Source organism: Delphinapterus leucas, chromosome 15, assembly GCF_059928025.1.
Source record: "Delphinapterus leucas isolate spDelLeu-1000000601 "Yukka" chromosome 15, BTC_Dleu_Yukka2, whole genome shotgun sequence".
NCBI classification, from domain to species: domain Eukaryota; kingdom Metazoa; phylum Chordata; class Mammalia; order Artiodactyla; family Monodontidae; genus Delphinapterus; species Delphinapterus leucas.
Window position 1 is genome coordinate 41,433,511 of NC_143143.1, and position 24,995 is coordinate 41,458,505.

Below are 24,995 nucleotides of genomic sequence, written 5' to 3' on the forward strand. Positions count from 1 at the left end.
GTACATAATGCCTTGTAATGATCTAGGTGTAGAGGACTTCTGCTGTCTTTAGAGAAAGCTATGTTTCTCTAATTGTCATTTACTGAAAAGGTAGAAAAATGATACGGTCGGGCAGGAAGAAACAGTCTCTGTCCAGCCACTCAACAGCTTGAACTGAATAGCAACAAGCAAAGGTGTGACACCTCTGAATGCAAAAAGGTGATGAAATTTCCAATCACCGGCAGGTTCACTTACAAGACCTGGTGGCCTTAGCACACGTCAAGTCCTGTTTAAACCTGGACTGATCACCGAACGCGGAGCAGACTCCCCTTCGGCGCACGCTCAGCAGCAACACCAGGTCCTAGAAACCACACGTCTTTTCAATTAACACTGAGCCAAAGACCAAGACTCCCTCAGGCCTTTGCATTAAGAAACAACCTAGAGGGAGTCCCGTGGTGGTCTAGTGGTTAGGATTCGGGCTTTCACTACCTAAGGCCCAGGTTCAATCCCGGGTCAGGGAACTAAGATCCTCCAAGCTGTGGGGCGTAGCCAAAACAAACAAAATTTATTTTGAAATGGCTCAAGTTCTTAAAAAAAGAAACACAACTTAGAGCACAAACAGCGTTCTAATTTAGCAGGTACCTGAAACTGAGCCCGTCTGCTGCCTTTCTCACCATTCAGAGATTAATTAACATCGCACTGACCCATCAACGTTTTCCTGTGCTCATTCATTTTCAGCCACTGGCTGATCTCCATTTCTTGTCAGCATCAGGGCACTTTCAAAGATACCTACTCTTTGGCTCTTACTAGAATTTGGGGCGACGTAGTAAGCACATCTACACACTATCACAAGCTCGGTCTGCTGTGTGGCCCCATCTCACGTCTGGCACACTCAAGCATTCCTGCCCCACTGGCCACAGTGGTCCTGGCCTGTCTCCTTATCGGGACCCACTGCTGCAACAAGGAAGGACCAGCCACGTGTGCCAGCTAGGGCTCCCCGGCCACGGCTGGCTTCCCCTCTCCAGCACTGCTTCTTTCTCTCCCCTCTTCTCTTTTCTGTCTGCAGTCACTGTTCCGTTTGGGGGCAAAGGCCATCTCCCTAGGTGTCATTTCTTCATTTGTGACTTATGTATACACATACATTTTGAACATCTATTTATTATAATTTTTCCTATTAATATGTAGGAACTCTTTATGTTTGGGGGATATAACTATTTCCTCTCCTCTAAGTTTCAAGTTATTTTTCCAGTTCATTATTTACTTTTTACTTCAGTTAAAGATGATATGTTTGTATATGTATTTATTTTAGGAGCAGGAAGAAAGGAATGGAACCATTCTCTCAAAAGTAAGTATCTGCAATATGACACACGCACACACATATACACACATGCATACACACACGCGCACACACATACACAAACACATACACAGAAAGACTATGTAATACTTTACTCCCACTCTGGGAGCTCAGCATAAGCTCTACTCTACCAAGCCTCTCTGGCCCAAACACATCCTCATCTTATCAGATACAGAATCCATGGAATAAAGAGGTTTACACTGTCGGCACCGGAAATATGACCAGACAGAATGAAAATACACTAACCCCTTTAGAAAGCTGTAAGGAAGCAACATGTGTCCTCAGCTCCCCTCTCTTCCATGCAGTCCTGAAAATACTATCAAGATTTCACTGGAAGAATGTTCACCACTAGTTATAACAGGTCCTTTTCGGAGGATGGTAATTCAGTTTTGGTTTTTGTAAATTTAAAATTTGACAACAGTGTCTCTCCCATTTTGTTTCCATGAAAAAATATCTGGGGTACTTGCCTAAGCCTCACCCAAGCCTGTCCTTACCCACAGCCCTCTGGCCCCGCTGGCCCTCAGCCTCCACCCCAGTCAAGGTTTCCCCAACCTCTTCTCCCTTTTGTCCACAGAAATCGTCCTTTCTTAAAGCTCTTCCCCTTGGATCCAGGGGGCGGGTCTGACAGTGCACGCACACATGGGAGGAGAGAGGGCTCTGTCAGGAGAACTTAATTCGTGGTCTTGAATCTTTTTTTTTTTTTCTGGCTGTGCCACGCGCCATATAGCATCTTAGTTCCCCAACCAGGGATCGAACCCACGCCCCCTGCACTGGAATCGCAGGGTCTTAGCCACTGGACTGCCAGGGAAGTCCCTTGAATCATTACTTTAATGATGGGTACTTCTGGCTGGGGCAGGAAGGCTTCTAGAAATTTTTCTAAACATCCATACCGGTGGCCGCTACTCTCCCCCAGACTGAGATCCATCTATGTGGAAATCACATTCTTGGTTTTTCAGAATGCAAGCTCAGGCGTGCCCAGTGCTGTGTACAATGCCTGGCACATGGTTGGGGCTGGATAAAAAATAACTGTTAAATGAATAAAGGGACTCTGGAGCCAGCTCCTGACTCTGTCACTTACTAGCTGTGCAACCGTAAGCAACGTTCTCAACTTCTCTGGGTCTTATTGGTAAAATGGGGATAATAACATTCCCTATCCCACTTGGGAGAGGATTAAATGCATTAACACATGTGAAGTGTTTCTGGCGGTACTTGGCACATGGAAAGCGCTGATTAAATGCTACTTATTATTATTACAAATAAGAAAGTATGTCACCAAAAGGAATCAAGATGTACAAAAAGCTGCTGGTGTTCTCAACGTTATTTAGTATCAATATCACTTAGTGAGAGAGATCAGGCAGAACACAGTTAAGTAGAATACAAAACCAAAGGCTATAAATGCCAAATGGAAGGCACAAAATGCTATAAGAATTCTGAGGAAAGATCGTTTCAGCGAAAAGGGACGAAGACACTTTGTGTGAAGATGTAATATACCTCTGCCGGCTCCTGGAAGAGTTTTACATGACAGGTTGGCTGACACCTCTGGGAAAAGGGACGGCGTATTAGTTTGGGTTCTCCGAAAAGCAGACACCAAGACAGGAGTGGACACGCAGGAGGTTTACTGAGGGAGCTGTCTGTGAAGGATGAAGGGGAGGACCTGAGAAGGGAGGTCTGACCCCTGCACAGAAGAGGGGAGGGGAGGAGGGCTGAGGAGGAAGAGGCAGCACAGGTCTGAAAAGCTGCCGGCCAGGCCAACAGGGAGCCCTTGAGACAAAGTCTCCCTTCAGAGGCATCTGGGTCTCAAAGGAACGGCCACATCAGTACCCCCGCGTGCTCAGTAACTGGCTGGGAGGAGCCCAGGAAGAGCTCAGCTTTGGCTACACAGTGGTGGTGAATCCAAGGGCAGCATTGGGAGCAACGGCCAGTGACGCTCCCCGGAGCACAGCTGATCTGAATGCTCACCCTCACAGCTCCCACAGCTGGGCACAAGCATCGTCCCTAGTACCTCCTGTGTCCTTGAGAGCCAGGTTGAGCCTCAATAAATAAATGATATCACTGAAACTCAAACACAAGACAACACCAACGGGTTCCTTATCTTTTTCAAAAGGGATTTTTTTTAACTAAACCACAGTTGCAACAACAAAATCAAAGTACATATTGACTGTTAAAGATTACAACTACTTTTAAAATAGTGTTCAGTATCTTTCAGACGTGGTTTCAGTTTCTAAAACAACATAAAGGACATAAAATCGTTATGAAACATCTCTTTGCTAAATATCAAAGTTAAAATTCTGGAATGAGGATTCAGAACTAATGCAGAAACAAAGCTCTGCTAAGAACCTAGAGGGTAATAAATCCTTAAGAAAGCAATTTGATCAAATGAGAATATGAGAAAACATTTTGCAAAAGTGTGAAGTGCTACATGAATGTGAGCCATCGATACAGTCAAGTTACGTCTTAGATGGGGTTAAGTCACGTGAAAGGTAAAAATGGAGAAAATCACAATTACCCTTAAACATGAGAGGCACACCCAGCTGGGAAGATGTTCCCACAGTGACAGACATGAAGGAAAGAAGACCTCTGAGGACACAGCAAAGTCCCTTGTCCCTCCTCATGCCACCACGCAGGCACATGGTCGCTGAGTGGAAGGGCAGGCAGCATCCACATCACTTAAACTGTGCCCATTTTATTTATATAGATACACATCATATATATTTATATTTATATATATAAATATATATACACATACACACACACATACACACACAGACCCATCCACCCTCGATCTGTACTTTCCCAGTCTCTTCCTGGCATATTAATGTGTACTCTTCCCATTGCAAGGCCCAGAAATCTTATATGACTCAAGCCGGCTAGAGCAAAACAGGGTGCTCCAGGCTCCTACAACTGAGAAGCTCGGGGTGGGGATGGCGCAGACAGGGCTGGGCCCCTCAGCTCACACAGGGTCCACGGACACTTCTCACTCTCCGTGTCTCCGCTCTGCTTCCCTCTGACTGTGAATTCAATTTGAGGTGTGTGCTCCCCACATGGAGGGAAAGGTGAACACTGGCAGCCCAGGCTACATCCTCCTGGTTTGTAATCCGAATGGATGGGAGCTCTCACCCGCCAGGAATCCATGTTTCAAACCTCAGGGAGACTGGGACTCCTGGACTATCACCGAGGGAAGGCACTGGATTTGGTGGCTCCTCTGCTTAAAACTCTTCCCCGGATTCCAAACGTCTACCCATGGCACAGGGTAAAGGACAGTGTGCACTTAGCCACGTGGTGGCCACACCATCACCTCTGCACAAGCTCCTCTCTCGGCAGTCCTCTTGCCCCCAGCCTGCCCACCTGGGAAACCCGTGTTCATTACTCCAGACCCACCTCAGCCCCGCCCCCCTAAGGAAGCACTGGCAGCCTCTCCAAGGGGCCCTTCTGCTGTGCCTCCTCTACACCTGCAGCCACCTGTACAGTCCCACCCACCACGCGCACTCCCCCACCCCTACCCCATCCCCACACCCCAGCACTAACATTCTCGTGGTAAATGCAGCTGTTTACCTGTCTGTCTCCCCTAACAAACAGTAAATCCTGGGCTTGTGCCTTATTGATCTCTGAAGACACAGCCCTACCAGGCAGACACACACACACACACACACACACACACACACACACACGCACATATGGACTCGAAAAAATGTACGTGATACTGAATTTTTTAAAAATCCAAGAACAAGACAGTTGCTTACTACATTTATATATTAATTATTCTTGATTTTACAGTAGAGTAACATATTCCTTCTTTTAAAAATAATTTTAAAATTTAAATTGAATCAATTTGCTATTTTGAAAGCAATAAACTGTTCTCTAGTTTCATCTGTGGCACTTAGTTTAGAGACCAAAGATCAGTGCTCTAAACAGCTAGTAAAAGTATTTATGTCCATCTTCAAATAAAGCACTTACAAACAAAATAAAAATACAAATTATAAAAGTTTACATCAAAATATTCCAGACCTACCAATTATCTCTCTTCCCAGAATAAAAGGTCAAAGGCAACCTTTTCTAGTATCTCAAACAAAACATCTGAGCTCAGTCAGACTTTTATCCTAGGTCCACCTTTCTCACTTCAGAAGGCTAGACAATTTCAAGCACTAGGAGCAGGGATAGCGTATTTGTGTGACATATATGTGTCCAAAGTTCATTTTACATTCCAGAAGTTACAGATATAAAATGTTAGTAACCGGTGAAAAATGAGCAAAGGGAGCATTAGGGCAAAATCGCTTTAATTAAGACAAGGTCAACTGAGAGAAACCATCCCAAGACTGTCTGAAGGGCCTGGAGTTATACCCCCAGCTTTGCTCTGGTTGCAGAATGTCCATGTGGCACTAATGTCCATGCAAATATTTTACCACCTATAAGGCCTGCCAAGGGCACGGAGAGGCCAGTGAACACGAAAACACAGAAGGAGTCCTTTTATCTTCTGCCATGTTCAAGTCAAATATGGCCTCAAGTCTCCCTAGAAGAATACGGTAAAGCAGACTAGGCAGAGAGCAGCAAAAACTCAAAGCAACATTTCTGGGAGACACGCAAAAACTGCTTGGCTTTTGTTTACAAGTTAACATTCACTCTGGTGGGTAAATATATTTTATGGTATGTAAATATGCTTGTGTCAGGTAACTAGCAAAAGCTCAACACAGGCTGTATAATCCTATGACCCCCAGCTCTGCCCCTTAGAGACAGGGAGCTGGCAGACAAGGAGCCCACCTCCGGGAGCCTCAGTCTCCCCATCTCGAGGTCGGCGGTGGGAACACTACCTTCATCACAGGTTGTAGGACGATCCAGTGAGATCACGATGCTAATAACCATGCCATAGCTTTCTAACCCCTCATTAAGCTCCAGACCCCACATCCAGCACCTCCCAGACAGTTCCATTTGTATCTCACCTTCTTCTCAAACTCAACACACATCAGCACCAAACTCATCTTGCTCTGTCGTTAGCCAGAGTCTCCTCCCAACTCTTCTGGCTCTATCCAAGACACCTCCACTCCCCCAAATACCTAACACCAATTATCAAATTCTAACAACGCAGTTTATTGCTAGTCAGATTGCAAAGGAAGTGGCTGCCTCAACCCTCGCTGCCTGCAGGGCAATGGGAGCGACACTGAGGACAGCACTGTGGGACAGCACTGTGGGTCGAGGCATAAACGCAGCAGTCTGACCTCCATGGAATCTAATCCAAGAAAATAATGCAAAATGCAGGAGAAGCCGCCTCCCAAGATGTTCAGAGTAGTTATTATTTACACCAGAGAAAGAAAGAAAAAGAGAGAAAAAGCGAGAGAGGAAAAAAAGAGGGAGAGATGAAGGAAGGAAACTATTTAACTACCCAAGAAATGGTAAGCTAAATTATGGTACATCGCCTCAACAAACATCTGTAGTTAATAAAAATAAAAGGAACAAAACATGGGGAAATGCTAAAAGTAAGCTTAAAAGGCAACGTTTAAAATTGTAAGTGAACTTGTCCCTACTTAAAGCAACAGATGCACAAAAGGAAACATGTCAAAATGTTCAGTTTTGCTCTATGGGCATATAGAGCCTCCGTGAGCAACTGTTCTCTCCTCTCTGGTTCCAGATATTTGGTCTGAACCCTGGTGTCACTAGATTTGACTGGCCTGTGGCCCCTGACCCCAAACCTCTTCTCCTTCAGATTAATCACTCCTCGCCCAGCTTCTGCAAACCTTATGTTCATTCCTCCCTGAGAATCGCTTGTCCTGCCACAGGGTCCTTCATGGCCCCGTCCCTCCTCTCCAGGCCCCAGCCCCTGTCTGTTCCTTCGTCAACAGTCTTCTCAGTGTCTCCCTGCCTTCCCACTGGCTCCGTCCATTTATCCTGGCCCTGCCGGCAGAGAGGCAGTGCTTGAATATTACCATTTGACCTGCTAAGAATTCTCCAGTGGGCCCTCTCACCTGCAGGATAAGATCTGAGCTTCTAAGTGCAGCAAACAAGGCCCTTTCTGATCTGGCCCCAACCTGCCTCAGCTCCTACCGGTCAGGTCACCTCTCCTCCCCTCCCCCATGACCCCGAAGTCCAACTCGCTGTCCTGCCCTTACCCCTGGCCTACACACCACTTTGGTGACTGCTCTGACACTGTGGACGCCCTCAGGGCCAGGGTTCCAGCACCCAATCCTCAGTGCCCGAGGTTCCTCAACCTTCCGCATCATCACTGTGTATTTCCACCACCAGCTCCTCCCCACCTCGGCCCGAAATGCTCTCCCCCTCGACTCTCCCCAAGTCTAACCCTGCTCTGTCCAGCATGCCACGCTGGCTACCTGTGGCTCCTGAGCTCTTGAAACGCCACTGGCCCGACCGGAGACGTGCTGCACACGTACAGTACACATGGGATTTCAAAGACTTGCTATCAAAAAATGATGGAAAAAACTGAACATTTTACTTTCATTACCTGTTGATGTAACACATATTAGATGTATGGGGTTAAAAATATATAGATATTATTAAAATTAATTTCACCTGTTTCTTTTTACTTTTTTAGATGTGGCTACCAGAGCATTTTTAATCACACCTGTGGCTGACATCTATTTCTATTGTACAGAACAAGTCTAACCATTCTTCAGGGTCTTCTCCTTCAAGATGCCCCTATCTTTGTTCTTAATGATCTTTTCTGCCCCTAGAAATCCTATAATGGAGTCCACCGTATATAAGCCACTATCTAATTACATAACACATTACGTGCTTACTAGTATTTTACATCTATTCTTCCTGCCACATCAATGCCATTTCTAAATCCTATTTTGGGACTCACAGTAGGCACTCAACTTGTAATTAGACATGGAATCTTTGCTGCAGCAAGACAGCAGTTTACAGAATGTTTTTTTAGTTTTGTTTTGTTTACTTATTTATTTTCCCAAGGATGATTTCAACAATGTAAGGAGACCTGGGAGTCAGGGGACCTATCAGCTCTTTGTTCTTCCTCTAAATTACATAATTCATACACAACGTTGAGTGCATGGCTTGGCCCCCAGTAAGCCCTGCCTGTGTCTCAGTTTCCCCTCCCCCTTTAAAATAAAGTTAAGGGCTTCCCTGGTGGCACAGTGGTTGAGAGTCCGCCTGCTGAGGCAGGGGACACAGGTTCGTGCCCCGGTCCGGGAAGATCCCACAGGCCGCGGAGCGGCCGCGCCCGTGAGCCATGGCCGCTGAGCCTGTGTTCCACAACGGGAGAGGCCACAACAGTGAGAGGTCCGCGTACCGCAAAAAAATAAAATGAAATAAAATTAAAATTAAATAAAATAAAGTTAATAATACCAGGCCAATCTACAATATATAGGCAGGTCAAAGTAGCTAAGCAAGTTCTAACTGGAGTCATTATCATGATATGAAGAAATACTCTACTTTTCACAGCTAACTGTATCTTTCTCAGCCAGCTGTCTTAAATACAGACTAATTTTTATGAAGAGGGAGCAAATCCATCACAATTATTAAAATAAGAAAGGAGAAGGGACAACCTATGAAAACGCTTGTCCTATCCTACTAACGACAGGAAAACAGTAATGACAGAGGAAACTGTTACATGTCCACTCCAAGCTGAAGTAGCTTATACATCACACTCACAATAACCTTTATGAGGCAGACATCACCATACCCATTTACAGAGTAAAGAAACTAAGGTTCAAAGACAGGCTGAGTAATTGGTCCAAAGTCATGCAGCTGCAGGCTACAAATCCAGGTCAAGTGCTATTAACTTTGTATGTAAAAAATAACATCGTTATTATCACTGGAAAATATATGAAAAGCAAGAGTATTATCAAAACATACAAATAAAAATACAATAATAATTTCTATTCATTTCCTTCAAATAGTTTCTTTTTTTTTTTTTTGCAAATATACTTTTTTTTCTCCCAGTTTTATGGAGACATAACTGACATGTAGCACTGTATAAGTTTAAGGTGCACAGCATAATGATTTGACTTACATACACCATGAAATGATTATCACAAAGTTTAGTGAACATCCATCATCTCGTATAGATACAAAAGGGATGAAATAGGAAAAAAAATGTTTTTCCTTGGGATGAGAATGCTTAGGATTTACTCTTTTAACAACTTCCATATGCAACATACAGGAGTGTTAATTACAGTTACCATGCTGTACATTACGTTCCTAGGACTTATTTTATAACTGGAAGTGTGTACCTTTTGACTAACTTCATCCAATCATCCCCCCACACCCTGCCTCTGGTAACCACAAATCTGGTCTCTTTTTCTTTTTCTTTTTAATTTTTATTGGAGTATGGTTGATTTACAATGTTGTGTTAGTTTCTGCTGTACAGCAAAATGAATCAGTTATACATATAAATATACATATATCCCCTCTTTTTTAGATTCTTTTCCCATATAAGTCATTCCAGAGTATTGAGTAGAGTTCCCTGTGCTGTACAGTAGGTCCTCATTAGTTATCTATTCTACATATAGTAGTGTGTATATGTCAACCCCAATTCAAATAGTTTCTTGATCTTGGCTAAATCCTATTTTTCAGATGAAAAGGACTTTTTTCCTAGTAGACTTTTCCTTAAAGTAGCAAACCAGTAGGATATGCGACGTGGTGGGACTAGTACGTTGCTGTACTATTTTTCTTTAAAGCCTTTCAACCACAGTCGTTAAGTGAAAGTTTACATGAAACATTATGAACTAGAACTCCTCAGACACACTTACAAAAATCCAGTACCTACAGATAAGATTACAGTAATAAATGTAGTAAACTGGGCCAGTCCACCAGCGATGCATCAACAAAAACCAACATACATAAGGAAATATCACAGAGCCTCTCCACGCTGCAAAACTGAGGTCAGATGGCTCAATGAAAGGACAAAAGAAAGTTCCTCAAAATAAGACACACATCTTCAACTGAAACCACAGAGCCTTGAAAACTAACTACTTTCTCAGAACAGTAACAATGTACTGTGTGTCTCTAAGAAAACGAACATCTAGGTTTAATTGCGTCTGCCTTTGCAAAATGTAGCCAACTTAATCCTGTAGACTTGGACAGAACAAAAGTTCAAGCTCTCTACCACAGAAAAAGTCCCCAAGTATCAACTGCTTTAAAATACCACTCTACTCTCCTTTATCAAAAAATGTCCCTGGCAGGAGGCGTTATCAGTCACTACTAAGAACCCCACACAATGCGTCCTGTGTGCTCCTGGTATTTTAGTACAGGAAGTAGAAAGTTCAGTTTACCAAGAACACCGAATTTCACTTACAAAAGTCTTGAAAACTAATCCCTCTAACAGCACTTAATTTACATTTCATTCCAAGCTGACCCAGACGGGCGGAATCTCAAGGAATCCGAGAATGTAAAAAACTTCACTTGGCAAAACCAGGTGTGTGGATTTGTTGTTTTCCTTAGAGGTACTTCACGGAGTATAAATAGAAATCATTTGCAAATTTTAATCTCATGAACAAGATCTTTATTTAAAATTCTCACCTATATGATGAATTCTGTTATACCATATTTCCTCAAGTGACAGACACATTAAGACTTTGTGCCCTAAATCAGGTGATTTTGCTCATTTTAAGAATAAAAAAAAGACATCTAGAAGAAACATAAAGTATCTTTTTCTCAGCCCGCAAATAACACAAAGACAAGTCTGTCTATAGACAGCAAAGGTGTTTCCACCTTAAACACAAGTTAAGACTAAGGAGGTAAGAAGAGAAAACAAAACAGCATAGCAAACCAGCTACAGATCACAGGTGGCAGGGGAGAGGAAGCCCTGGGAACACTTCACACCCACAGGGGTGAGTTTCATCCCAGGTCAAGTGCAGGCCGACCTGGGCTCTGCAGAACCTCCACCCAGAGGGCTCATAAAAACGGAAGAAGGCACATAACCATCAGTGTCATCCTGACAATAAAGGAGAAGCAGCCTCCTTGAACCCAGGAAAGTCACCCCTCCCTCCAAGCAGACACGAGGAGCCCCCTTCATACCAAGAACACAAAGAAAATGAAGCAGCCAGACCCATGGGAAGAGAGACGGCACTTAAATTTATCCCGGGGCCACTTGGGGGCTCAGTCTGTTCGGGGATCGGACTCAAAAGTAAAAATAAAATTAAAGTGGGGGGGGCGGAGGAGATGACAGTTCAATTAAGTCCGTGCTGGGACCACTTGGGGTCTCAGTCTACTTAGGGTCTCGGACTTAAAAATAAAAATTAAAAACTGGGAGGGAAGATGACAGTTCGATGTGTGCGTGAGAGGACCCCCGGGCGTCCAGGGTTTGCTGGGGAGGGGACCGTCCCGGCCGCGCCCGACCCCGAGGCCACCCGGCGAGAATCTGGGGTAAGTTTACACTAGAGGGCGACGGGCAAGCCCGCGGGCCAGGCTGCCCGCTTCCCGGGAACAACGCCGGGGCCCGGGCAGAGGGTCTGCGCCCCCCGCCCCGGCATCCCGCCCCGAACCCCGCCCGCGCCGCGCCTCACCCAGCAGCGCTCGCAGGTGCTTCAGGCGGGTCAGCACGTCCTTCTTGGGGTCCAGCACCTTCTGCGTGGACTTCTTCACATCCCCGTGGCTCCTTCGGGAGAACATCCCGCCGCGGGGAGCCCGGGCCCCGCCGGCGGGGCAGGAGGCGCCTGCGCCGCGCGAGTCACCGCATAGAGTCTGGCCGGCGCGTGTCTCCCGGGCCGCCCGCCGCCGCCCGCCGCCGCTACGGCTGTGGCTCCAGGAAGGAGGGGCGGGCCTGGCCGGCGAGGGGCGGAGCAGGAAGGCGGTGTCGACGCTGAACCCATCGCCCCGCCCCACGGGAGGTGCCGTCCGGCCCCTGGGCGCAGCGCACGCGCGCGTCGTCTGGACCCGCCTCGCGGGGGCGCGCCCGGGCTCCGAGGAGGCGCCGCGAATCACAAAGAAGCGGGCCCCGCGCACACGCTGTACTCCAAGTCCCGGGATGCACCGCGACAGAGCCCTACAATCAGGCTGGCGCGCTTTCGGCGCGATGAGAGTCAGTGGGCCGGCTCTGAGCACGTGCCCCCTCTCCACCCCTCCGTGGGCCGCAAGTGCTCCTGGGAAAGGTAGTTCTCCAGGAGGCGAGACCCTGAGACCACATTTCCAGGGTCCCAGTCACTGGGCAGCATCCGCCCGCCCTCTACCCCAGGAGGCCCAAGGCTTCTGTATCTGTAGTCTCCGGCCTGTGCGCCCACCCAGTTCCCTCTAGTGCAACGTGAACCACAGAAACTCACAACAGGGAGTGAAGGAGCGAGTGGAAATCCCGTTGATCATACCAAAATCGGAGCTCCAATTACACACTAAAATGAATGGCTTTGGCAGTAGGGAAGGGCATGCCTAGGCTCTGGGAGAGGAGGCCAGCCCCACTCCCCTTGGTTCCTGGGACCCGTCTTCACTTGGGATGTGAGAGTGCCTCACTGGCAGGTTCCTCAACGTCTTGCCTCTTGCTTTGTAGGAAGTGCACGTTCTCTGTGTTGTGCAAGGCCACCTAGCAATACAGTAGCAGAACCAGAAATAGAACCTGAGGGACCTTACTCTCAGGCTGGGATGCTTTTTAAGGCCAGGTGCCTGTAACCTGAGGCAAGACTTTGAGATGGAAGATGGTCTGGAGATCTGCAGGGTTATTTATTGGCATCTGGATCTTTTGATGCTTCAAATTTTGACAACATTTTAGCAAACACTTAAGCTGGCTGTTTAAAATCACGTGATCTCCATCAAATTGGGACAGCACAACTGTCTTTTCCTCATTCGGCTAAACTGTAACTTGGGGGAAGAGCCAGCGATTTACACAGCCTTCTAGCCTCATCGCTGGGCACTGTATTTGACCTCGAAGCACTCAATAAAAGTTCGTTAAATAAAATGGGATAAAAAGCTAAAATAATCCTACATATTTAATCCAGGCATGCAAAAAATATCTCTTGGTTGTTAGATCCTCTATTTTTCAAGTTACCAAATAGCACTGATAGAACTGGGATATATTCATACAAAGGAATGTTACTCAGCAGTAAAAAGGAATAGACAACCAATAAACCCAATGGCATGGATGAATCTCAGACCCAGAGATGGAAGCCCCACACTCAGGATGACAGAACTGCCCTACCAGCCTGGGTCCCTGGATGACCTCTCCATCAGGACCACAAACCCTCCAAGACTGTCACAAGAGTGAAATAACCTTCTCTCTTAAGTCAAAGCATTCTGGGTGTCTTTGTTGCAGAAATTTAGCCTGTACCTGGCTACACATAGTAAGTCACAATATTCACCGCACCATTCTTTTAGGGGAAGATAACTTTCATTGCATTGATGGAAAAAAAATAGGATGCACTTGTCTTAGGGAATTCAATTCATCTATCGCAGGTCAACCTATCATCAAAGTCAAACATTTGTTGAGCACCTGCTATGTGCAAGTCATGAGTCTACACCTTGGGGATAAAAAGCTGTATAAGATGCAGCCTCCTTACCTCCAAAGCTTCCAATTTAGTTGAGAGGCAGAGCAGCTAGATAAATGAAGAGATAAACAACAGTGTTCAGTGAACACATGACATGGTCAAAACTTGGTAGTAACAGAAATAGGCATTCATGCATACAGGTTCATCTCATCCATCGTATCTAGCCTTTACTCACTGATGAAAATGTAGAACTCCAGGTCTTCTCTAAAAAAATCAAGAAACATAAGTTATTATTTTGAGGTTTTTCACCCACCCACCATGTATATATATTCCATGTGAAGTAAAAATAAATAAAAACACTTCTTATTCTCTGTTGCTCCACAAAATCGTTCCTGCTAGACTGTGAACTTCTTGAGAACATCACCTGCTTTGCAATCGATTTTTATCCCTGGAGGTTCAGAGTGCCAAGTATTTTGTAGACTCTTGAGTACTGTTGAAAAAGTGTCCTGCTGTCATCAATAAATACAGATAATGAAATCAAGAGTTAAAAATTTACAATGTAAATTAAGACTACCCTGAAATGCTATTTGGATTTGCAAAAAAAAAAAAAAAGCAAAAACAAAAACAAAAACATGATTTGACAACACACTCTGGTAGCAAAGCTGTAGAGAAACACAGCTAATAGGAGTGTAAAATAGTACAACTCCTATGGGGGAGAATTTGGCCAAATTACAGAAACTTGCTCTTTGACACAAATCCTACTTCTAAGAATCTACTCTGAAGATATACCTCCACAAATATATAAAACCACATGTGGAAGGTTATTCCTTTAGCATTATTTATAATAACCAGTATAGCAGGGTGAACAGATATGTCCATGTCCTAATCCCCAGAATGTGTGGTTGTGACTTTTTTGGAAAAAGGATCTTTGCAGATGTAGTCAAGTCAAGGATCTCAAGGTGAAATCATCTTGGATTATCTGGCTGGGCCCTAAATCTAATGAGTGTTCTTATAAGACACAGAAGAGAAGGCACACAAAGAAAGAAGAAGGTGAAAACAGAGGCAGAGATTGGAGTCATGTGACCACAGCCAAGTGACCCCTGCAGTCACCAGAAGCTGGAAGGAGCCAGGAAGGAGTCTCCCTAGGGGTTTTCCAGAGGGAGCCTAACCTTGACTTTGATTTCAGACTTCTGGACTCCAGAACTGTGTGAAAATAAATTTCTGCACATACGTGCACACCGGAGAGTAGCTGACTGAACCCAGCCCATCCACATAAGGCAGTGCTATGCAGGGCTGTGCCACCATAAGAAGTAATCAGAAAATGTCCTATGTTCTCATTTTACTTCATTCATTCATTCATTCGTTAATATCTCAGTCAGCATAATTAGAGAATGTTGTTCAGTACAATGGGTTTGATTTAATTAACATACCGTGCACCCATATTTTAAAATTCTAACCTTCTTGGGCTTCCCTGGTGGTGCAGTGGTTAAGAATCCACCTGCCAATGTAGGGGATACGGGTTCGAGCCATGGTCCGGGACAATCCCACATGCCATGGAGCAGCTAAGCCCGTGTGCCGCAACTACTGAGCCCACGTGCCACAACTACTGAAGCCTGCACACCTAGAGCCCGTGCTCCGCAACAAGAGAAGCCACCGCAATAAGAAGCCCACGCACCGCAACGAAGAGTGGCCCCTGCTCACTGCAACTAGAGAAAGCCCACGTGCAGCAACAAAGACCCAACTCAGCCATAAATAAATAAAATTTATTTTAAAAATATTCTACCCTTCTTTTCTCAGAAATCTTTCTAAAATATACCTCAGTTTTCCCCATCTTACTTTTTATTGCGTTATAATTGACACACAGTATTCTATTAGTTTCAGGTGTACAACATAGTGATTCTATATTTTTATGCATTACGAAATGATCACCATAATAATCTAGTTACCATCTAGATTGTCATCAGACACAGTTATTCCAATATTATTGACTATATTCTCTATGCTGTACATTAATCCACATCTCCTTAAACAGACTGTTCATTGTTTATGAAACCATCATTTATCTCCCCCCACCACTCTGGCCCCCTGCATCTCTTCCTTCATTGGTGTTCCTACTAGCAACAAAGGAGAAATACCTCGTAGGCTTCCCCCATCTAATTTTGACCATATCTTGCCCCAAAACTCAGTCATTGCTATCAGAGACAATTTGTTCGTCTTCTTAACTTCCACAGTTGGAATCATTCCAAATACTTAGATCTGCCAGCTCTGTGGTTTCCAGGTAACCTACACATTAATGTATTTTATTTCCAAATATTTCATGCATCAGAATTTTTCAGATTGGAAGATTTTTTTTTAGATTGACTAAAATACCTCATGCCTGCATGTTAATCCTGATAGTCATGAATATTATGTTAATTTTAATATCTGGAAAAAATCAACTTTCAGCCTCAAATATTCCTGTCAGTTATGTTCATTGTGCCTGTCCTCCAGCGTAAGATGTTTTAATGGGTCAGACATACTGTGGATCTTCATTTGAATGTTATTGCTGCAAACATCAACCCCAGGTTGTCTGTTTTATTGATCATGGGACACTTTGCATTCTTATTTCCTTACAAAAAGCTACAACCTAATAAATTCAGGTATTTTTTCTTGTATCAGCTTTCACCCTGAAACATTGACTTAAGGTATTCAATATGTATCTTGTGCTCCTGAGACTCTACTCCTACCTAAAATTCCCAGAAAAGAAGAGATGACGACACTTCATAAGAATGAAATGCAAAACCCAGTCCTTAAGAAACAAGAAACCTAAGGTCTCTGTTTTCCAAATGATGTATTACTGTTACCCTAAAAATATATGTTTTCTCCTCCAAAAATATTTCCCATTAGTTTCTTTTCTTTCCAAATATCTGTCAAGCAAGGAGATTCAATACTTAACTTTAAACTTGACTATAAATCATTTTATATGAGAATTTCAATTCAGAAAAGACTCAGAAAAAGTTTTTGAAAATGTTCTACTCATTTTGATATGTCTGATGGCTTCCTGATAACGAAGTAATGCCCGAAGGGAAAGAAACAGAATCGTTTTTCTAGATGTACTCAAGCAGATGTTTTCACAGCTGTGCATTTCAACCACGATGTCATCTGCTTGGGATATATTTTCATTTTTTTATCATCAAAACAGTAATAACATTTCAGTACTAAATCATGGATATACATCAACATTAGAAAAAATAAGCACAGAAGTAAGCACATGAGAACATCTATAAGTAAAAAAAACATATCTTTGCATGATAATGATAAAAAAATCAAGAATCATGGAAACTATCTAAACAGTAAATACAACTTGAATAAAAGATGATGTACAAAGGCTGGAGAGACAGAGTTACATAAGGTAAGAAGTCTGCAAAAATTTGTTCATTACCTCACATCTGCCCCCAATATACAAAGTGCCACCATTTGGTTTAATATTAGATCAGATATACACCTTAATTTTGAACTGAGTGTTAGATTTTCTAAAAATGAATGCAGATTATGAAATGTCCACAAAAATTATTCATTCAAAATGGAGAACATCATCATACAGTTTGTTTTACTTGCAAGTTTTTGAAATTTGCTGGGAAAAACTGAATCTCAAAATAATTATTGGAGAGCATAACCATCCTTAGGAAAAACAATACAAGAATACAAATTCTTTTCCTAATATACATATAAACCTATGTCTTAAACTGAGACTATTTTTACCTGGTATTTCAGATGGGATTCTTAGTTTCAAGCAACAGAAATTGACAGGCTGTTTAAGCAAAAGAAAATTCATTCGAAGAATGTTGGCTGTCAAAATTAAAGGGAGGTTGGAAAACCAGGCTTAGAAAATAACTAGGAAAACAGATACTGATGCAGCTCTGGGAGTTACAAAGATAGTGAGGACGCAGCCTCAACTCCCTGAGAAGTCACAGTCTAATGGAAGAGACAGACACCTAACTAGATAGTAGTAATTCACAGCAGTGATACATGAAAGGCATTATGGGAGATGGCGGGAAGGACTGGGGAGTGGCCATGAGAGGAGGGCTCAGAGAAGGCTTCCTGGAGGAGGTGACACCTGAACTGGGAAAGAAGCTGAACACACCCCAGGCAAGGCTAGGAGGTAAGATGCAAAGGGCTGTGTGAAGAACACCAGAAGCAGTTTGGTTCTGTATGGTTGCTATTTGTGCTGCGATAGTATTCAGCATACTCTTGGGATTGCAGAAATGTGTGTTTTCTCGTAGCCTTGTAAAAACAGCAGGACCAAATGAAAGTAAAGGGTGGCGATGCCAAAGTGAGAAGAGACAAGTGAACTTCTTCCGGATCTGTGGAAGGCAGGATGAGATGACAGCAAAGGCAAATGCTCTGACTCCCAGTTTTCCCCGCTTACTAGCTGTGCGATCTTAAGTGGGTGACTTAATTCTCCAAGCCTCAGTTTTCCTCAACTAGAAAATGGAGACAAGCTTACATTGGGCAATTTATTCTAAGGAGTAAATCAGCATAAAAAGAACGAGGACAATGCCTCTTACCAAAACGTTCAATAAAGATTATTTTGTTTCTCCCTTCTCTCCCACTCCCAGAAAATACAAACGACGAAATTCCTGCTTACTAAGATTGTCCATTTGTGTGCACATTTTATTTCTAAATGTGTTTAATAGGAGGGCTTTACACAGCTATGGTTTTCCATGGCTTTCCATAGTTTACACTGGACACCATCGAAATAGGGCGAAGCAGTGTCCCAGAATCTTTTACACCCCGCTTTTGTTATGTGCACCCCTTGGCAAGGAGGGGTATTTTCACTGACATCCCCATCACACCAGGTGAAATAGCTGCATCTTTTTGGACCTTAAATGATGCTGGATTAAGAATGCTGGCCAAAGGCTCATGGACCTAAATAATGTGACCCAGCAGTTTGTCCTGGGTATATTTTACTTTCTCTGGTTACCTTAAGACCAAACCCAAGAATGGTTTATGGGTCTTTGCAAAGCTAAATTAATAATTCAGGTTATTATAAATGAGATTAACAACTCATTTATAATCATAAAAACAACAAAGTAACACCTCAGAGACTAAAAATTTTGGCTTACGTAATGTATCCAAAAGGTGCCAAATGACAGACATGTTTCTCCATCAGAGCTGAGGTGAACTGTCCCAGCCAAGCCTAACTCAAATTTCAGGATTCTGAAAAAATAAACAAAATGCATTCAGCCACTGAGTTTGGAGCTTGTTTGTTACAGAGTGGTAAACAAGGAGGTTATCTGCTTGCAGCCCCAAGGATCCGGAACTAACAAGTCTCAAAGACTCGTTTCCTCAGCTGGACAAAGCCAGGCACTATCTCTGATGGCTTATCTCCAGCATCTTCCTGGTGCTCAAATTCTTTGAGCCTATGACTCTCTCCATGGCTCGTCCCTATGACCTCAGACTAGCCTGGTATCCACATAATAATTTAGATTTTTGTTCCCAGAAAGTGACTGGCTTGACAGGGATTGCTTTACCCATCAAAGAGCAGGAATGTCAGTGGCAGGAAGGGAGGACAAAAGGTCATCCAGAGGTAGAGGCAGACAAAAGAAGCAGCTTCAAGAATTTGGCTGCTGGCAGCAAGGAGAGAAACCCAGAGTTTGTCTCCATAGAGGATATTAGGGTATTTACAGAGTAAATAGTAGAATACTCATAGGAAAAGCATGGGGCACACCTGAAACAGGCAGGGCAATAGAAATTGACCTGAGAAATTGACTTTTGATTTATCCAGTATTATAGGAATCACTTAAAAATGTGCTGGGTTTGTAACTAGTTACTTGCAGCAGGTAAGCAGACGAGAACATAGATGAAATTTCCAGAAGAGTTGGGAAGAGGGCGTATCAGTTAGCTATGCCACTAAAATGTTGTATGGCGACCAACCACAAAAGTCAGTGGTATACAACAGTAAGTATTTGTTCAGCTCAAGAGTCTATGGGGTTCATCTGATCTGGGTTGGACTTGGCTCTTCTTGGCTGGGACTCCTTCCATGTCTGGGAGTTCGCTACCTATTGGTTGATCCAGGGTGGCCTTGGTTGGAATGACTAGGGTATCCTGGCTCTGGTCCATATTTTTCTCATCCTCGTCCTGAGGCCAGTGGACCAGCCTGGGCATGTCCTTTTCATGATAATGACAACGGGCAGGTGTGAGCAAGCCTCATTGCACAGCAGTTATGAGCCTCTAATTGGGATATATTTGCTATTATCCTATTGGCCAAAGCAACCCCTGTGGCTGAGCTGAGAGTCAGGGGAGGAGTGTCTTGGGAACGAATGGATAGAGAGAGGGATTAAGAATTATGGCCATTAATCAATCTGCCGAAGAAGGTATTTTGTAAAAATCAACCTTGAAAATGGACAAAGGGAAATTTTCGAAGGATCTATCAGGAACTTCTGTCTGTTAGGCGGCGTTCCTAACCCCGGGGACTTGAAACAAAGGAATCTTTCCCCTTTGCTAAGGAGTGCCTGCTATCCTGCCTACCCTGAAGTCCTTTATCCACGTTGCAGGAGCTCATATTTCAGCCTGGCCATTCACGTGACTGTCCTTTTATGACCATCCTTCAAAATCCCCCACCAGATAGACCACTGGACTTTGGAGTCTGAGAAGGAGGCTGCCCTGATGTAAAGGAACAGGACCTTATTGGGCCTTCCGGGGACAGACCCCTCCCCCCATCTTCTGCTTTGGCCCCTCTCTGAAGTACCCAGGTAATAGTATCTGATGCACATTTCTGAGCTGCTTTACAGGCGCTAAAACCACCACCAAATGAAAGACGTTAACTACTTGATAACCAAGAGTACATAGTCCCCAAGCCTACTGGAGCCTAAGGATTGATAATGTTAACCCCTGTGACCTCACCATCAACCAATCAGAGAATTGTATACAAGCTGATCACAGACCCTGGGACACCCCTCCCTCACCTGGCCTCTAAAAATGCTATGCTGACACCCATCAGGGAGTTCGTGTGTTTAGAGCACTAGGTATCCCAGACTCCTTGTAAGGTACCTTACAATAAACACTGCACTTTCCTTCACCACAATCCAGTGTCGGTAGATTGGCTTTACTGCGAGTGAGTGAGTGGACCCAAGTTTGGTTCAGTAACACCAGGAGACAGGGAATAAATGCGTTGGTTGCAAGGCTAGTGGGCTTTCCCAGTCTCTGCTAAGAGACCCAGGTGTAATCTCAGGAAGGACTTGCTAAAATGAGAAGGATGCAGCAGATTTAATTACATTATACTTTTCAGATGACAAAGGAAAGGTGACTTGGATGATTGATTAATCAGAAGGCCGATTAGGTTGTAAGACGTTGCCAGTGTTGACCGAGGACTCCCAGGAGAGGAAGAGTGCAGCTGTCAATCATACTCTAGTGGAAACTTCTGGAAGGCGGGAAGCGTTGTTTGAGAACTGTCCATCCCCATGGCTCTTACTCTGCCTGACTTGATAAAGTCTTTTACAAATTGTCTTGCTTGGCCCGTGCTAGTCACCCAGAGCTTGAAAACCACAAGCAGACATTGTAACACTGAGCTTCTGGACCTGCATCACCAAACCCCAGACACAGATTCACAGTGATCCTACCGATACGTCCAGACCTTGTGAGGCCCTTGGGAACACTAGCTTTCCTCCCAGGTTAACAATTCTCAAGCTGCAGGACCTACGTTAGGTGAGTCTCTAATAAGAAGTCCCACCTTCTAGAAGCCCTGACCCCCGGACGTATGTTCAGTGTCCTGACACAAAGGAATTTTTTTTTAAGTGTGGCATTCAATGCAAAGTTTATATGGTTTATATGTCTCTTGCTTTGGACAGTGAAATCCTAGCAAATAGCAACTTGTATTTAACTGGATCTGCTATACCACAGGATAAGTTAAACTTGATTAGAAAATACTGGCAGACGTAAAACTTCCCCGATGATATTCACTCAAGAAGCTGAACAGAGATTCTTTCCTTCAGATTTTTTTCCAGTTTTATTGAGATATAATTGACATATGGCACATAAGTTTAAGGTGTTCAGCATAATGATTTGATTTAAATGGTGAAGTAACTACCACAGTAAGTTTACTTAACATTCATTGTCTCATACAGATATGAAAAAGGATGAAAAAAATTTTTCCCTTTGTGATGAGAACTCTTAGAATCTACTCTCATAACTTTCTAATATATCCTACAGCAGTGTCATAACTATATAACTATAGCTGTCATGTTGTACATTACATCCCTAATATTTATTTATCTTATAACTGGGAGTTTGTACCTTTTGACCACCTTGATCCAATTCTTCCTCCCCCCATGTCCCACCTCTGGTAACCACAAATCTGATCTCTTTTTCCATGAGTTTGGCTTTTTGAGGGTTCTTTCTTTCTTTCTTTCTTTAGGTTCTCCATATAAGAGAGATCATACAATATTTGTCTTTTTCTGTCTGACTTACATTTCACTTAGCACAATGCCCTCAAGGTCAAGGTTCAGGAATGAGTAGAGATTCTTGGTGTTCCACCCAAACCCTTGGCACTCACCTCTGCCTAAAGGCCACGTATGACCAAAAACTGTGACTCTCTGTCCGAAGGCTTTTTTTTTCATTGTGGGAGCATGCTTGGTGCGTGCACAGCACTAACACAGCAGAGTCCGTGCTCTCAGAAGCAGCCCTCAGCAATACCAGACAGGGGGGTGCTGGATAAGGAGCCCAGCTGCCTCGCCTTGGGAGTGGAATGACGGGAATGGGAATGTCGTGCTTACCTGCTTGGTCACGAACCCCATACGGGCTACCCTCCCCTCTCTGTCTCCCTTCTTCACTTCCCCCAGTGTTTCCTGGGATTCCCCTCCCAAATCAGCTACTTGCTCTCAAATCCGTTTCAACCCAAGAGAGCACTCAGTCTCACAAGAGAACACAGTTAGGTTAATAAGCGGCCGTGGTTGTTAACAGAATACCTAGGATACCAGTTTTTCTTTGCCAGTGTTGTGTTCCGTGAAGGAGAAACCAATGTTATAAGTTAAAAGAAAGTGAATTACGTTGATGAGATTCAAACAAGACAAATCTCAGGGCTTCTAGATGGATGACAGATATCAGATAGACAGACAGAGAAAGGATGGCTCCAGCCATCCACATGACCTATTAGTCTAGACCTTAGCCTGGGGCAGTCAGGCAAACTGCAAACTTGAGGAAAGAGGCTCCAGTCTTACCCACCTAACTCTGAGACACTGCATGAAGCCTGATAGAAAGACAGCATCGTTCTCTATGGCTCCCCTCCTGCAGCTTGCTCTGCTCGCTCAATATTATGTTCCTGAGACTTTTTTTCAGTTTGGATATACATGCTCTTATTTTAATTGCTTCATCATAGTCCGAGGGCATGAATACTGCACAATGTGTCGGTTCACTCTCCTGGAGATGGATATTCAAACTGTTCTAAAACTTCATGATCGCAGCCCATGCTTTGACAAACGTTCCTGTCTGTGCCGCAGTATGTGTGCACGTGTGTGTGTGGTGCATGTGTGGGTATGTCCATGCAGGGTTGCTAGGTTATGTACACGGGTAGAAAACAACAAATCTGCAACAGTGGTCACCTCTGGCGGTGGGCTTAGCAAGAGTGGGTCCTTGGAAGGAGTGTGATTGTTCAAGGGATGCCTACCTGAAGTATATTGCTCATAATTTAAAAATACACAAATCTATTCTGGTTTTGAATTGACCCAGAGACAACTCTTTCTTGGCTTTACCTTGTTGCCTTTATTTGTTAAAACTTCCTCTCAAGCACTGATGTCTCCAAGAAGCATGTACTAAAGAAACAGAGAATCAGTTTTGTGCAAAGTTAGTAAAGTAATCATTAAAAAAAGGAATTCTTAAATCTGTGACTGACAGGAAATTTTTCTTTGACTTTAACTTCTTCCCCCAACTTTAAAAAAATCTATTTTCGGAATATTGACTTAGGTAAACAGTCCTCACTTCTGGGGGAATTCCAGGATAGCTTTATCCGTGGGCAGCTCTGTGAGAAAAGCCATCTAGGTCATTTCAGGCTTTCAGCCTTTGTTATTTCAAGTCAATAAAAAAGTTGGCCAGGAAGGTGACTCAGGATTTGGTTTGCTCTGGCTTACTTGATTAAGATAATAGGTTGATTTGGCTTATTCATTCCTTTTCACCTCTTTATTCTTACTAGAAATGAGATTAAATGGCCATTATTCCTTTCCCACCTCCAATCAGTTGATTTTGATAAAAAAATATTTTTGCCAAATTGATGTGATGGCACACAAGATTTCTGAATTAGGTAGCCCAGGTTTTCCCTCACTTCCTCACCAAAAACTCCATCCATGAAGGTATAGTTCAAAAATAGAAAGTGAGCGCAATGACCATGTGAGTTTCCACTAGGAGGAATTGGGGCTATGATTCAGCTGTTTTGCGGGCACTGATTAACTAATCAAGTCAGCAAGGACTCTGGTGCTATTTAGAGGTGATACCTTGGATAATGGAAACCTTCTCATTTTGAGTGTTCCCTTTAGGGCACTTCTATGATAGCAGCTATCAGGCCATCAATACCTTACCTTAACTAGTCCATAGAAATAAGACTTCAAAATACTAATAGCTAAAATTCATAAAGCATCTAATATGTGTGAGATTACTGTAACCGTTTATTTTTTTTTTTACACTATCTCATTTAATCCACATATAGTGTCTTTATGAGGTAGAGATTACTGTTATCCCCTTTGTACACATGCAGGGGCTGAGGTAGAGAGAGGCCAAGTAACTCACCTAAACGTGCACAGCTAGTAAATGCTAGAGCCAGGATTCGAAACGGGCAGCCTGGCTCTTCACTTCCTGTTCTTGATTCCTTTGCCATACTGAGGCTCACAGGAGCTACATCACTTGCAAATAATCACACAGCTATCTAAGGGTAGAGCCAAGGTTTTAATCCAGATCACCTTCTTGTGAAGCCCAAGATATTAATTACTACTTTTCTACAAAAAAAAAAAAGGGGGGAGTCAAGGTCCTTCTTTAGTTTATTGTCAATGTATACAAGAATCTCATTTCTCCCAATTACCAAGCCACCTCTGAAGTGCTAGCCAACAGTTGCAAATGATAAATATTATAGGGCATGGATGTTATATATGTGAAAGCCCTGCCCCAGGAGCAGAGATAAGGCCCATCTGAAGATCAAAAGTTAGAAGAAGGAGGTAAACTATGGCCTTTTGCTCCCAAGAAATAGAAAAGACAAAAATTACCAGCTGTTCTTGGGTGGCGTGGAGTTAGGAATGATCCAGACTCCTTTAGAGCAAAAACAC

General features: G+C 43.7%; 1 protein-coding gene across 1 annotated transcript in view; it reads right to left on the reverse strand.

The window, feature by feature from the left end:
• The window catches only part of RALGAPA2 (Ral GTPase activating protein catalytic subunit alpha 2), a 264,917-nt gene extending 252,870 nt beyond the window's left edge, over positions 1-12,047 (reverse strand). The window contains 1 exon segment of the mRNA XM_089896513.1: positions 11,806-12,047. Coding sequence (XP_089752639.1) covers positions 11,806-11,911 — 106 coding nt within the window. The 5' untranslated portion in view covers positions 11,912-12,047.
• Positions 12,048-24,995: the final 12,948 nt, after the last annotated feature.